Source organism: Prionailurus bengalensis, chromosome D2 (genome assembly GCF_016509475.1).
Source record: "Prionailurus bengalensis isolate Pbe53 chromosome D2, Fcat_Pben_1.1_paternal_pri, whole genome shotgun sequence".
Taxonomy (NCBI): Eukaryota; Metazoa; Chordata; class Mammalia; order Carnivora; family Felidae; genus Prionailurus; species Prionailurus bengalensis.
This window is the reverse complement of record NC_057351.1, coordinates 12,891,950-12,907,790: the sequence shown is the minus strand read 5'-3', so window position 1 is coordinate 12,907,790 and position 15,841 is coordinate 12,891,950. Positions and strand designations below refer to the sequence as shown.

Below are 15,841 nucleotides of genomic sequence, written 5' to 3'. Positions count from 1 at the left end.
AACTGACTGAGCCACCCAGGGGCCTCTCAGGATTATTATTTCTAATAGCAAACAGATACTAATTAAATATCTAACAATAGGGGATGGTTAAATAAATTATTGTTATATGGCCATCCTATGGAACAGTGGTGTAATATAAATGGAATGATATATATGTATAAAAAAAGTCTGGAAGGTGGTTTTGATATTTATCTCTGGATAGCGATATCAAAGTTGATTTTTAAACATCTTCCTTTTGCAGTCTGTACTTTATACATTTTTCTAACGAGGCACAAATATTGTTTCTGTATTAAGGAAAAATGATGCCATTTCAAAAGAGAATGCACATGTAGGATAGTGTGCAGGAAAGAGTCAACGTGGCAGGCCTGAGCTGCTCTCCTTGCAAAGACCCGCTGTAAGGCTGGCCCTTGGTTGCTAAAAGGGAACACAGGTTTCAGGAGAGTTCCTGCCGTTTCCTAACTCATAGGAGGGGCTCACTGTGCCTCAACTGTTTGCACAAACGATGTGCTTATACTGAACACCTGCCTTCCTTCCGGGAGTCTGGGATTTCAGTACGTGTGAGAGAGAGTACTTACATGACCAGCCCTCAATATAAACACTGGGCTCTGAGTCGCTAATGAGCTTCCCCGGCAGACAACAGCACACGTGTTGCTGGAGGAGGTCAGTGTGTTCTTTGTGATCTTCTGGGAGAAGACTCTTGGGAACCTGTGCCTGGTCTTCTCCAGCTTTGCCCTATACATCTTTTCCTTTTGCTGATTTTGTTTTGTATCTATCACTGTAATAATTGTTAGTATGACCATACACTGAGTCTTTAAGTCCTCATTTAACCTGGGGATGGTCGGTCCTGAGGAACCCGCAATAGTCTTTTTTTTTTTTTCTTAGTTATTTTTAAAGAGGCGAAATATAAAACCTGAAAAGTGTAGTGCTATTGCTAATTCTCTTTGATTTTAAAGAAACAGCCTAACAGCTAACCCTTCATTCAGGTTCTGCCTTACATAAATGCATATTTTTTAAAAAGCCACTTACAGCAGGATGAAAAACATTGATGGCTTGAACGGAAGCCTTCCCTTTTTGCTTATACCCGAATACCAAGTCAATCCATTGACAGATGTTCTGGGACACGTAGTCAGACTCTAGAGCCTGTCGATGAATGAGGATAAAAAGACGGGGATCGTTACGTGCCCAAGGAGGGAGGTTGACGTGATTAACCCGTTCACCGTTCTGACGCACACCAAAATCAAAACCTAGAAGAGAAGATTAATATTAATGCTTATCTCCCTAAAGCATGCTTCGTTTGGCCTGAGCAGGGTCTTAAGAGTTTCCAGAAACAGACATTACGTCCTATCACCAGGAAAAGCAGAGGCAAAGAGAATAGTAACATCATTGTTCATTTACTTACTTACCTACTGATAGAGCCACGTGGGTGAATGCTATCCTAATTAAATTTCAGATTTCCAACTTTATCCTTCCACCACTTTATATCATATTGAAAAAAACAGCAGAAAATCACTGCCCACTAATTTCAATATTCCACTTATCAAAACTTCTAATGTATTACGTGCTTAAATATCTATTCAATTATAAACTTGATTAAAATCAAATTGAGGCTTTGTATAAGCATTTCTTAAGTATTGATGTTAACATCATAGTAAATTTAAGACTTTATTTAGTAAATATTAGCATTCTGTCATTTAAAAAAAATGCAACTCATACAAAGTATGCACATTCCTAAATGAACTATTAACTTTATGGTAAGACTAGAGGTCTGTCCAGACATGATTTCTACTAAGCATTCCTATGGACACCAAAATTATGCCTACACACTGAATAAGAGCGTTCTTCTATGATGTAGATAAGCTGTTTTCTAATTGTTTGGAAGGGTAAACAAAAATCTTAGAAGTGTTTATTTTAAAAAACTGTCCTGAAAGAAATGTTGAAGAAATGTTTTTGCGCTACATTTTATGGACAGAAGATGTGGACACCATAACAGAATAAAAATGAAAAAGGATCTCTTCAAAGCTGATTATGCTCCATATAAAATTAAGTTGCTGTCTGCCTCCTTCTAGATCTTGTGAAACCAGATAGAAGGATAGTCGGTAAGTTTGGAAGTATTTTGAAATGATCTGGTGTGCAATATAAACCAAGGGCTTATATAAATTGACATGGAGTGCGGGTGGGAGCCCTCTCCAAAAGCTCAGCTCATCCTACAGACAGCTGCAGTGATTTAAGACAACTGGCCAAGAAACTGCAGAATCTGTGTGAGCAGCTTCGGGAGAAGCAGCAGGGATTTACCGATTTCACAGCAGTGAAAGAGGCACCCGAGGGCTGAGCTGGGGAGGGGCTGAGCAGCAGGGGGTCTGCATAAACCCAAATCATTCCCAACTGCCAAATGCTCTGGGGACACATCACACGGAGCAGATGACTGAAAGTACGATGAAAGGCTGATGGGAGTGCTGATAGGAAATGACATGATGTACATTACAGCAAACTATATTTTCCAAAAATAGCTATACCAGCACTTGCTGTGTTGCATGCTTTTCCCGGATCTCGCTACTCCCCCATCAAGTGGCACAGTCTGAGCCCCTTCCCTCCGAACGTGGGTGGGCACTTGTGACTGCAGTAGGAGTGCCACTACGTGACCACCAATTCGAGGTTGGAAGAGGCCGTGAAGCTCCCGCTCGTCTCTCTTGGGACACTCGCCTTTGGAACCCTGAGTTGCCAGGTAGAATGTCCAAGCCCACCATGCTGTGAGGAAGCCCAAACTAGTCCACATGGAGAGACCACATGGAAAGGCATGGGGATTACATAAAGAGAGATGTCCTCCAGCCCCCAGCTGTTCTGATCCCCTGGCTGGTCCAGCTCCAGTTAATCTGAAGGCAGACACCCAGCCAAAACCACTAAAAGCACTGGGCTGAGCTGTTCCTGAATTTCTGACCTCCAAAACCTGTAATGATGATAAAATTATTGTTGTTTTGAGGCACTAGGTGTTGGAGTTATTTGTTATGGGGCCATAGATAACTGAAACATACACAGACAGAGGAAACAAGCATGGATTTAAGGGAGTCCCAAACTGCAGGTGCTGACCATTCTTGGAGGCTTCTCATCTGGGCAACATTATGAAACGTGCTCCAGATAACTAGCAGCGTGGGTTTATTAATGATTCTCCAAACAGCTCCAGAGAGGCTAGTTAGTATAGAATAAAATTCCCCAGTAATTTTCCTAACATGAACTTCTCTAAAGCTATGACCATCAATTTCATATATTCCTAAAGGTCACACAAAAATACGGAATTAAGTAATGCACGAAAATGACCCACCAACATCTCTTAAATGGTTACCCGATCTTCTATTAAAAAACAGGTATGGTTGGGCAAGATTGTTGGGTCCCTGGCATCACAGAAAATTTGATTTTATCCTCTACTATCCCTTTTTGGTATTAGATGATTTTGGTTAGGGTGTTTTATTTCTAACTTGGTCACTCCTCATAAAATTGTTGAGATTTTAGGCAACTTACACTGTGCTTTCAATAAATTCATAACTTTAAAAAAACTTTATGTTTTTATTTTTGAGAGAGCGAGAGAGAGACAGAGCACGAGCAGGGAAGAGGCAGAGAGAGAGGGAGACACAGAGTCTCAAGCAGGCTCCAGGCTCTGAGCTGCCGGCACAGAGACATGTGGAACTTGAACTCTCGGACGGTGAAATCATGGCCTGAGCCGAGGTTGGATGCTCAACCAACTGAACCACCCATATGCCCCAATAAATTCATAACTTTAAAAAATAATGAGCATATTATAACCTTTGCAGTCCGAAAAAAGAATAAAGCAATTTCTATAACAAAATAAAAATACACGTTTACAAATACCCTTAACAGTTAAAAGTTACCCATTTTCCACACATATTTAGTCCTTTAAAATACTTAAAAATTTTTGAGCTCACTTGGAAATAAAATCATATACTTGATAAATAAAAGTATTTCTCTTATTTGGGGATTCAAATTGTAGGACTTTAAAAAGCAATTTTTATTTTTAGAAAATTATAAAATAGGCACAGAAATATAAATCAGAAATGATTTACATACCTTCACGGTTGACTAAGAATTCTGGAAGATAAAAAAACTCTGGGATAAGTTCTTTGACATCAGTCATGGACTCAAAAGATGAGAGGCGCCAAGTTGTATTTGTAGAATGAAAAGTTCTGTCTGGAATGTCAAAACTTTGATCTGCAAAGAAATACAAGTGATGCAGTTGAGACACAAAGACCTTTTTCCATTTGAAGCTTGTTACAATTAATTTACTTCTGCTACTTCAAAAAGATTAAAGTGATGCTCGTTTTGTTTTTCCACAGTTTAAAAGAGGTTATTCATGTTCTTGAAAGGAAATATTTCTATACATGAGACCATATTATTTTAAATCTGTATTATGTTTTCTTAGTACATATAACTGGATGAATTTATATCATTTATTTGTTTAACTGATTATTATCTGTCTACCCAAGCAGAATTAAAGTCCCATAACAGCAGGGGCCTGGGGTATCACCCACAACTAGCACATATAGGTGCCTGAAAATGATTTAATTATTGAATGAATGAATAAAAAAGGAAAATTAAAGTTCAAGTAGGTAAGATAGTTTTTTCCCCATCAGAAAACAAAAGTATTCCTCTACCTTTAATCATGAGGACTTTTTTTTTAATTTTTAAAAATTTATTTATTGTTTTTTTAATGTTTAATTATTTTTGAGACAGAGAGAGACAGAATGGGAGTAGGGGAGAGGTAGGGAGGGGGAGACACAGAATCTGAGGCAGGCTCCAGGCTCCTGAGCTGTCAGCACAGAACCTGACACGGGGCTCGAACTCAACTACTGTGAGATCATGACATGAGCTGAAGTCGGACACTCAACTGACTGAGCCACCCGGGTGCCCCTGGACTACTGTATTACTTTTTTTCTTTTTTTTTGGAGGGTGGCATTGCTTTTTAGTAATGTTCCAGTTCTAAGCTAAAGAATGAAGTACAGTTTCCTATAAATCCAAATGAACCTAAGCACAGTCACTCCTTTGTTAAGCTTTCCTGGTGCAGACTACTAACAGTCAAGAACTGAGTTTGATTTTGCCTCTTTTCTGTCAACAGTTGTCAGACTTTGTAGCCACAGGGCAGGCCTAGAACATTAAATGACAGCCAAAGGCCAGCCCCTGAAAACACCAGCTGTGTAGTGCTTCTTAGGAACCATGTTGTACCATCTAAAATGTCCTTGAAGTTGCTGAAATTCTGAACAGATCTTTTCGTGGAGAGAAGGTCACAGACTGACCTCAGCATCAAGCAGGCACAACTGTAAGAAGATATGTGGAATTTCTTCCCCGAGTCTGAGCTGCCCTGCCTTGCAACATTTCCTACTACTTTTATTACTTTCTCATCTATTCTGTTGTCAGTTGGCTTAGGAGAAAAAAGAAGCAATCTAAATGGAATCTAGAAAAATTAAAGGCAATCCCGTAAGGCTGCGGTGGAGTCACAGGATCCAGACGAGACACAGCATCTAGACGGAACCGTGGGACAAGAGGAGCACACTGAGGGTTCTGTTCAGATGTTCACTTTCTCTGCTGTTTCTTAACTTAAAGCAACACTACAAATCCCTATAATCTAGAATGTGCATGTACTAACCCAGTGGTTCTTAACCTAGCACTTCTGTCCCCAGGGGACTTTTAGCAATGTCTAGAGACATTTTTGGTTCTCACAACTGGCTGGGAGAGCGCCACTGGCATCAAGGGTGTAGAGGCCAGGAACGGTACAAAATATCCTGTAACACAGGGCAGCCCTCACAACAAAGAATTATGCAGCTCAGAATGACTACAGTACCACGGTGAAAAACCCTGGACTAAACCAAGAGTCTAGAGATAAATTCAAATGCCAACATAAATCATTTGAAGCTAAAGAGATGAAATTTATTGGGACTGCAGTAGCCTGTCCTTTTTCCAATTATCCTTAAATACAATGAAGAAAACTTAGCATAATAGCAGTGTATCTTTAAGAATCAAGAAATTTTAGTTGATTGGGTGTTTACATTAATAGATTCTTGGGCTACATGAAAAAAAATGGAGGGAAGTAATAGTTCTATTACACACATCAGTGGTCCCAAACTACATCAGAAACATTCTTTTTTGTTCTGACCACCGCGTTTTAATAATGGGATTCACAAATCAGAACATGTCCAGAAGGATTATCAGAATAGTAACAGGTTTGGAAACTAGAGCAAAAAAGATGGTTTACACATTAGTTTTTAAAACTCTCCTGTAAGTACAGAAAGTAAGCAAGTCTTATTTATTTTTTGTATTCCTTGCAGCAGCTGGGATAAGACCCTGCATACAGGAGGCTCTCAGCCTGATGTCAAATTAACTAAGGGTAATTAGCCTCGGGATAAACAGGAGTGAAAGGGAGAGAGGGGACAGGGTAATAATCTTCAAATATTTGAACAGCTGTCGTGTGGAACATTTGTTCTGTGTCCTTACACAGGCAGAAATATAGGAAAGCCCCTTCTATAGGCCAGGTAGAGACAATACAAAAATGCATTCCTCCAAGAGGTTGCATATGAATAAAAATATCTAAAGAAGTTCAAGAAGGGTTGAGTAAGTGAGCGGACGACGATTCCACAAAGGATTGTGGGTGCCATGAGGAACTACAGAGCTCATACCATAGTTCCCATTAGAAACCGAGAGGAGAGTATGTCCCTATTTGCACACAAGTCAGTAAATGCGTCTCTAAGTGATCTTCCGGCCTGCAGGCTTCCACTGAAAACACTGAGGTAGATTATTAACTAGAAAGTTACTAAGGTGAAGGTGGCGGTGTGGCTCTCCTCTTAACTGGTTACTTGCAAGAAATTACAGTAACATATTCCCCCAATGCGATAACTTATGTGACCTGAAATAACTATTAAGTTGAACATCTTTAAAAAGTGAATTTCATACCCTTGGACAGGGTAGATTTTATGGTATATGAATCATATCCTAATTTTTAGAAAATGAATGGCATTTTTATAAGCTTGGACATGTCTAATTTGCAGCTAAAATTTGACACATTAGCAAGAGAATTTGGCCTACTACAAATTTTTGGAAGAGAATTTTACTGAAGGAATAAATAGAATTCTTTTTCTTGTGGTTTTATTAGTCTCAATACATTCTCAGCAAGTATGTCAGGTTGTTTTTTTTTTTCCTAATGACCCAACAAGATATTTTAGGTGGTTATAAGATGATCCTTACCTTAAAAATAAGACAGAAACAGAGAGGATGGGGAGGGTGGGTGGGGGATGGGCTAGATGGGTGATGGGCACTAAGGAGGGCACTTGTTGGGATGAGCGCCAAGTGCTACATGTAAGTGATGAACCACTAAATTCTACTCCTGAAACCAATACCACACTGTATGTTAACTACCGTGAATGTAAAGTAAAAAAATGCGTTACAAAAATCCTTACCTTGGTAGGCTAAGAACATTTTCGTGAACGGAGGCATCCTGACCAGGAAGTGGAGCACCGTGCCACTATTGGAGTAGTGGGAGCCGTAGTGGTAGGGCTGCACGGGAGGCATGGGGTCGTCCTCCCTGGCTCCTTTGCGGTACTCCTCCTCCAGGTACTGAGGGAAACGGGGAACCAAGAGAGCGTTGGTGGGAAAGCGCTCCAGGAAACGCCGGAAAAGCCTCACTGGGTTTCTTTTCCATCCTCCGCTAGCACCCCTTTGACACCATTCTCCATGGCTGCCCTCCCACCTGTGTTCGGACCGTGTCCCCCTCGGTGCCCTGCTGAGAGGCCTGGCCACTCGAGAAGCAGGTCTCAGTCTGCACCTTCACTCTCATTCCGACACAGGAAACCCACCTGTTCTGCGCCCTGCCTCCCAACTAATGGCTTCTAATGTCTCAGTTGACCAAGCTGTCAATAAATGAGAGCAACCACTGTCACCAGAAACTCTGCATTTTAATGGATGAATTTCAAGCCATAATGCTATGTGCTTTAGAGAAATTCTCCAGCAGTGGAAAAGCAACGGCAATGGAAAAGCCGTATCACATTATTGAAATTCGTAGGCACTGATGTTTAACATTTTATGGCTGTCCTGCAATGTAGTTACACTGAGATAATAGAGAATACAGTGATTTTTCACTACTCCTATCTTCCCATCATGAAGTAGGAAGCTCAACCAAATATTTAATATCTGTCACTATTCTCATCTCCCATAGCTTCTGTCTGGCTCTGATAACAAGTCAGGCGATAGTGAAATTTGGAGTCACTTCTCCTGGATTCCATAGCACCGCCCCCTTTTCAACTGCTGGAGAATCAAGGAGTGGCAGTTATAAGATGCCTGGAGAGATCTTTCTGGAAATGTGACATAAAACAATGTGAATATTAGAAAACTGGTCCAGCTGCTCCTACCTTGATGCTGCTTAAGATAGCAGCCTGTTGGCTAATAGGTTTTTAAAAGGGTTTCCAGCAGAATTCCATTAATGTTAATTTTACAGAACTAGATAATTTATACTCTTTGAAAAATTTTTACATTTATTTTGAGAAAGAACACGAGCAGGGGAGGGGCAGAGAGGGAGAGAGAGAATCCCAAGAGGGCTCCATGCTGCCAGCACAGAGCCTGATGCAGGGCTCGATCCCGTGAACAGTGAGATCAGGACCTGCGCTGAAATCAAGAGTCAGACATTTAGCTGACTGAGCTATCCAGGTGCCCTGATAATTTATACTTTTAAACATTTAAAGTCTGGTAAATTTCTGATAATAAACCAATGCATGATTTGCTGAATGTGAATAATAAGGAATTATGGTACATTATAAATAGACTGATATTATTATATAAATAAAACTAGGGAATACAAATAGCAGGCACCTGAAAATCTGTGATTAAAATTTTTTTAAAATGTTTATTTTTGAGAGAGAGCGAGCACACGTGCGTGAGTGGGGGAGGGGCAGAGAGCAAGGGAGACACAAAATCAAAGCAGGCTCCAGGCTCAGCTGTCAGCACAGAGCCCGATGCGGGGCTTGAACCCACGAACTGTGAGATCATGACCTGAGCTGAAGTCGGACGCTTAACCTACTGAGCCACCCAGGCGCCGCCCTCTGATTTTCTTTTAAAAGGAATGTATTTAACGTTTAAAATCATATAATGATTTCCAGCTGTCTGCCAATCAAAGCACTTTAAGAAGGGGAAAACAGAAAAATCAATACTATAAATTTAAAATTAGGTAAAACACCAGTCTATAGAATAAAACTTGAGTTTTCATTTACCAAAATATGAGGAAAAACTAAACCTACCTTGTAGGTGTCCACATAACGATCTTCTTTTTCTTTATATTGCACAGCTATAGGCTTAGAGAGATTTCTACGAATGAAGAGACGATAGAAAAACATGAAATGTTTTGATACTGGCAAGATTGAGCTGCCTACACATCCATATCCCGTAAGTAAATCAGTGACCAGCAAATACTGGGCTCTTAATTTAGTGCTCACACATGTTGCTTTGCAACTAACAGCCATCTTTGAAAATCATGATTTAGTCAGTTGATTTAATTATGATTTAAGAGGTAGAATTTTTCTAAACAGATCCATACCAATATTAGGAATTCTTAAATTTTTCTTTTAATGTTTATTTATTTTTGAGAGAGAGGCAGAGACAGAATGCAAGTGGGTTAGGGGCAGAGAGAGAGGGAGACACAGAATCCGAAGCAGGCTCCAGGCTCTGAGCTGTCAGCACAGAGCCCGACACGGGGCTTGAACTCAGGAGCTGTGAGATCATGATCTGAGCCGAAGTCGGATGCTCAACCGACTGAGCCACCCAGGCGCCCCAGGAATTCTTGACTTATGAATAATCTAGACAAGAAGGGCTGTCCCTCCTCCTCTCCCCACTTCCTCTACTTCCTTCCGAATCACAGCTGATGTTGCCCAGAGCAGCGGATTCCTGCCAAGCCCTGAAGTTCCTGTGCCCGTTTTCCAGACCTACACCTATTAGGCAGTGAAGACAAAAGGGCAGTTTGGATGGGAAATATGATCATGAGGAGATGTTTTATGATTATTAGACTAGTTACTGAAAATTGAAGAAATGACACTTAAAAAATTTTTTTTAATTTTATTTTAAGTAGGCTCCATGCCCAATGTGGGGCTTGAACTCATGACCCCAAGATTAGGAGTCACATGCTCTACTGAGCCAGTCAGGCACCCCAAAATGACACATGTGTAAAGTGATCGAGTGGAGATTTGGAATGTGAGTAGTGAAGTAAGTATTTTGCTATCTAATTCATAGCTAGGGACCGACACGAAGTTTCACAGCGTAGAGCATGTCTGCACGCGTGTAAGGTGTGTCTGTGCTGGTGTTCACGCAGCATCAGGGAGGCGAGAGAACTCTACGATGAATCCTCACTCTAACAAGCCACACAGTCAAGTAGCATCCCTGGGCGGCATTTGAAAGAGCAAGAGGAAAACATCCAACGAAGAGCGGCCTCGCTGGCCAAGGAGCCATCTGGTCTGGCAGCGGGTGCAGCCACCTGGAGTTTCAACATCTGGCTCCCTAACGAGATCAACATCAGGATGTGCCCAAGTTTCAGTAAGTCAAACCAGGTCTGCTTAGCTTCATATATCTATGGGGGGGGGGGTAATTATTTCCCAGGAATATTGAAATTTGTGATACTAAACACTAACTTTATTTTTGAGAACTTTCTCATCCTAAAAAAAATTGTTAAAAAATAAAACAGTTTTATAGAATTGATGCAGATTCACATCGCAAAATAGGAGAAATCATGTTTAAGATCCAGGCATGCAGTTTTTTTCTAAGTAGTGTAAATAGGTTTTTTTGAACACATGTAACACTTATTGTTGTGGTTGGAAAATGAGAAATTACTGATGAGCAGGGTAACCCCAAAATCGGCTATAAAAACTATTACTCACAGGTAAAACATTTTGGTATATACCTTTCCAGGAGTTTTCTGGGTTATCTGCACATGTATACTCATATTTAGAATAAAAATAACACTTTTCCCCACCTGTATCATGTATTTCTAAAATACCATTTTTAATGGCAGCAACATGAAACAGTTTACTCAAACCTAGTGTGGGGCATTTAAGTTGTTTCTAAATTCTGGCTACTTAAAAAAAATGATGTAAGGACTATCCACATGGATAAATGTTTGCATGCAGGGCCAGGCATCACCAGCAACAAACTGCACAGAGTTCTTGCCCTCGTGAAACTTACTCCCAGTGGGAACCTTTCTGGTAAAGTACACGTTCTTAAGTATTCCCAAGAAAAAAGTCCCAGAAGTTAAATTGATAAAACAGAGTATGCACACTTGAAGAGTTCTTTGGCTACACACTCAAATTGCCTTCCAGAAAGATTGAATCTATTTATACCAACAGTGTATAAAACGTCTACATGTCCGTCAGGAATGTACAAAAATGTCTGGAAGATAAGTAACAGGCCACTCGCAGTTGCTTAAACTGACAAAGACATAAAACTGAATCTTATTTCTGGAAAACTATCTGAAGTAGGCCTACTTTTCAATAGTTATGATTAAAATACTCTAATATGCCAAGTATAATTTGGAGTCAATTTCTCTTGAAATTACATACAAGAATTTTTTTTTTTAAACTAAATCACCAGAATATTTCCTTATCAACAAAGACTATTTGGTTACTCTAAAATGTAGACCATTCAGGAAAGGCAGGATAAATGCTTAATTCTTTTGCTTTACTTATTTGAAATTTTTTTTTTGAAGTTTATTTCCTTAGTAATCTCTACCTGCAACGTGAGGTTCGAACTCATGACCCCACGATCAAGAGTCACATGCTCATCTGACTAAGCCAGCCAGGTGCTCCTTAATTCTTTTGCTTCGTTTGACAAATTTCAAAAGTAAGGAATTGGTGCCCATAACTAGGTCCAATGGTGACCAGCAAACTTGTCTGGGGGGGGGGGTGGCCCTTTAAAAAAGTATCATTATTAACTTAAGTGTTCTTTTTATTTAAATGTGTTTTAATCGATTGTAGTCATTATTCTTTCCGATGCTCAGATTGTGCTCTCTTTGGCAGTGAGATCCACTTATGGTTGGCTCCTGATTCCTTTACTTCTTTTGATTGTGGTAAAAAACACGCAATGCAAAATTTACAATCCTAACATTCCCCAAGTATACAGCTCAATAGTGTGGATCATATTTACATTGTTGTTTAACAGATGTCTAAAACTTTTTCATCTTGCAAACCTCTATACCCACTGAGCAACTCCCCCCCTCCCCATCCGCTGTTCATCCCTGACCCCAGCAACCACCATTCCACTATCTGCTTCTCAGTCTGTCGACCTTAGACAACTCACATAAGTGGAATCACACAGTATTTGTCACTTAGCACAATGTCCCCAAGGCTTATCCATGTTGTAGCAGGTGACACTCTCTCCTTCTTAAGGCGAAACAGCATTCCACTGCGTGTGTATACCGCATTTCCCCCAGCCAGCCAGCCAGCCAGCCAGCCAGCCAGCCAGCCAGCCAGCCATCCATCCACAGACAGACACTCGGGTTGCCTCCCCTACATGGCTGTGGTGAATTATGTTGCAATGAACTTGGGTATGCAAATATGGCCCCCAAATCCTTCTGACAAGACTGACAAGACACAACAAATATCCCACATTCATCTTATATGTCTTCTTTTAAAAAATGTGGAGGAAATGAGAGAATAGGAAATCACCATTTTGTAACCCCTAGTGAAATAAATGACTCCAGAAATAATCAGCAATGACAGAAACAAGTTCAGTGGAAGCCTGAACCTCTGGATCAATCTGAGCATCACTCCAGTGGGATATCATATGTCTCCTGATACAGGGCAATGTGAAGTTCACACCATCACCTATAAAGGATTCTTGCCAAAAAAAGTTGAACCTTAATCTAAGCAAGCCTTTAGAGCTAACTTCCAGTCTCTAGGAAATACAGAGGCTAAAGGAAGAAGCTAAATACTAACGCGGGAAAGGGGGATATCCTACAAGATAAAAGACCTGTTTTGTTTTGGTTTTTTCAACAAATCAATGTTAGGAAAAAAGAGAAAAACACATACAAAAAAACAAAGGCTTATTCTAGACATATGTCTTTAGAGACAGAGCAACGAAAGGTGTTTTTGAGCCTGATATAAACAAATCAACTATAAAAAGACATGTTTAATATACTGGGGGACATAGGAAAATGGACTGGGTATTGGATGACGTCATGAAATGATTGTAAATTTTCTTAGATATGGTAATGGCACTGTAACGTAGCAAGTAACAAAACATTCTCTTTTTTCTTAAGGAGATGTGTACTGAAGAACACAGGAGTAACATGACAAGATGTCTGTGATTTGTCTTAAAAAGGGAAAAAAAAGATGATACAAGTTTGGCAAAAATCTTCGTAACTGTCGAGTTGTGATGGACAGATGGAGCTCATTGTATATTCATTCTATATTGGTGCATGGTTGAAAATTCCAATAGGACTTCAATGAAACAAAGATAGCATATAAACAAAGGTAAAGGTAATGATGTGTTTAGTTACCTGTAGACTGAGGGATCACTGAGGTCAAGGGTCTCACTAACATAGTCAGCAAGTATAAACGGGAACACTGGATACTGCATGAGATCGTTGAAGGATCGGCCGGCATGTTTGTTTAAGTGAGTCAAATATTCAAAATTCGTAATTTGTCCAGTATACCATAAATTTGTCAGAGCGTTGATGTTGCCATATTCCAGGAGATTAGGGAGGTTATTTGTTAGTATACTGTGGTACACGTCATCCCGAACCTGCAAAGGAAGGGGAAAACAAGCCAGGTTTTGTTTTAGGCTATTGAACCTTTTCTCCAAAGATTATGCACGTTACTAATCCCAAGTCCACAAAGAAAGTACTTGTTGCCCAATTAACACCAACTGCCAGGGAACTGAGATTCATCTCTGGATCCTCCCCCAAAGGCTGGGCTCCTAACCATTATGTTTTGCTGCCGAAGAAATTAGTTAATAAGAAGGTAAGAAAAAGTCTGTATAGAAAAATCACTCATATACAGATCCTAAAAAAAAAAATCAATAAACAATGAAGAAGAACCTTCATCTAAATAAATGCAACATGATATCATAGAAAGGGCACGGCCTTCTTTTTCTTTTTTTAATGTTTATTTATTTTTGAAAGGGGGGTGGAGAGAGAGGGTCAGAGAGAGGGAGACACAGAATCCAAAGCAGGCTCCGGGTTCTGAGCCGGCTCAGAGCACAGAGCCTGATGCGGGGCAAACCCACAAACTATGAGATCATGACCTGGGCTGAAGTCAGACGCTTAACCAACTGAGCCACCCAGGTGCCCCAAAGAGCATGGTCTTCTTAATTAGACAGACGTGGCCCGATTCCTAGCCTAAAACCTTTGTGCTACAGTTACCACATCTATAATATGGGAATGATAATATTTATTTCATGAGAATGAAATAAAACATCCTATGTGAAACAAGATATTTGATTTTCACTACTGATTGAAAACTAATATATAAACTTTTTTCTTTTTTTTAGAAATTCATAAAACTTGTCACAGAAAAAGGTAATCTGATTTTTTTCTAAGGCAATTAAATGATGATTGGTAATAAATGGAAAAAAAATAGACAATCCAGGCCTTTACTAAAAACAAATTTGAAATATCCATCTTAAATGTGTATATGCGGGGCGCCTGGGTGGCGCAGTCGGTTAAGCGTCCGACTTCAGCCAGGTCACGATCTCGCGGTCTGTGAGTTCGAGCCCCGCGTCGGGCTCTGGGCTGATGGCTCAGAGCCTGGAGCCTGTTTCCGATTCTGTGTCTCCCTCTCTCTCTGCCCCTACCCCGTTCATGCTCTGTCTCTCTCTGTCCCAAAAATAAAAAAAATAAAAATAAAAAACGTTGAAAAAAAAATTAAAAAAAAAATGTGTATATGCTTCAGGCATAGGAATGAGAGCCACAGATGTGGCTAACCAGAGACAGGACTGAAAGTTAACGAGGAGAACGAGAAAATGTAGCTACGGTCTGGGACAGGCAAGACTGCAGCGTGTTGAAGAATCTACACCTTGAATCTCTTTCACAACAATGTGAATGTACTGAACACTTCAAATGGTTAACATGGTCATTTTATTTTACATATTTTTTTATCACAATTAAAAAAAAAGAAAAAAAGAATAGGCTCAAGGGAAGACAAACAAAACCCCAAAACCCGTGGTTTAAATCCGAAGGCTGCCAACTTCTAAAGCTAAGGTTGACAGAAGGGAATTTAGGACAGATTGCAAACGAAACTCTGCAAGAAAAGGGAAGCATTCATTCATACGGCAAATATTTATCAAGCACCTACATAGCACTGTGTTCAAGCTGCTGCAGTCACAACACTTAACAAAGCACTTATATTTTTTTGGAGACAATGTTGGATGTTATTAAGTCCAACAGAGAAAAACTGAGCAAAGAAAAGGAGACTTGGCGGTAAGAGTGACAGAGGGGTTGCTATTTTATTAACAGAGCAGTCAGAGAAGGTCTCTTTGATAAGGAGACATTTGATCATGGAGCCTGAAAAAGCAAGCAACTGAATCATGTGGATTTCAAAAAGGAAAAACATTCCAGGGACCAGTAAGTGCAAAGGCCCTGAGGCATCAGTGTGCCTGGTCAAGGAAAATAAAGTTATTGTGGATAGCATAATAGAAAAGGTGAGTTAGATAACAAGATACCAGATTACTCAGCGCCTCATTCACCTATTACAAGGACCTTGGCATTAACCAAGTGGCACAGGAAGTGATCGGAGGGTTTTGACAGGAGGATGGCACGAGCCTGCATACCTTAGCCATTGTGCTGAGAATAGGTTGAAAGAAGGGGAGTGTGGAA

The 15,841-nt window shown here is 40.2% G+C and overlaps 1 protein-coding gene across 2 annotated transcripts in view; it reads right to left on the bottom strand.

The window, feature by feature from the left end:
* The window catches only part of LYST (lysosomal trafficking regulator), a 180,556-nt gene that overhangs the window by 28,245 nt on the left and 136,470 nt on the right, over positions 1-15,841 (bottom strand). For both annotated transcript variants that reach the window (XM_043596252.1, XM_043596253.1), the window contains exons 40-44: positions 13,526-13,770; positions 9,285-9,351; positions 7,455-7,611; positions 4,078-4,218; positions 1,027-1,244 (exon numbers count right to left, since the gene is read on the bottom strand). In XM_043596252.1, the coding sequence (XP_043452187.1) occupies positions 1,027-1,244; positions 4,078-4,218; positions 7,455-7,611; positions 9,285-9,351; positions 13,526-13,770 (828 nt within the window). The remainder of the gene's footprint in view (positions 1-1,026; positions 1,245-4,077; positions 4,219-7,454; positions 7,612-9,284; positions 9,352-13,525; positions 13,771-15,841) is intronic.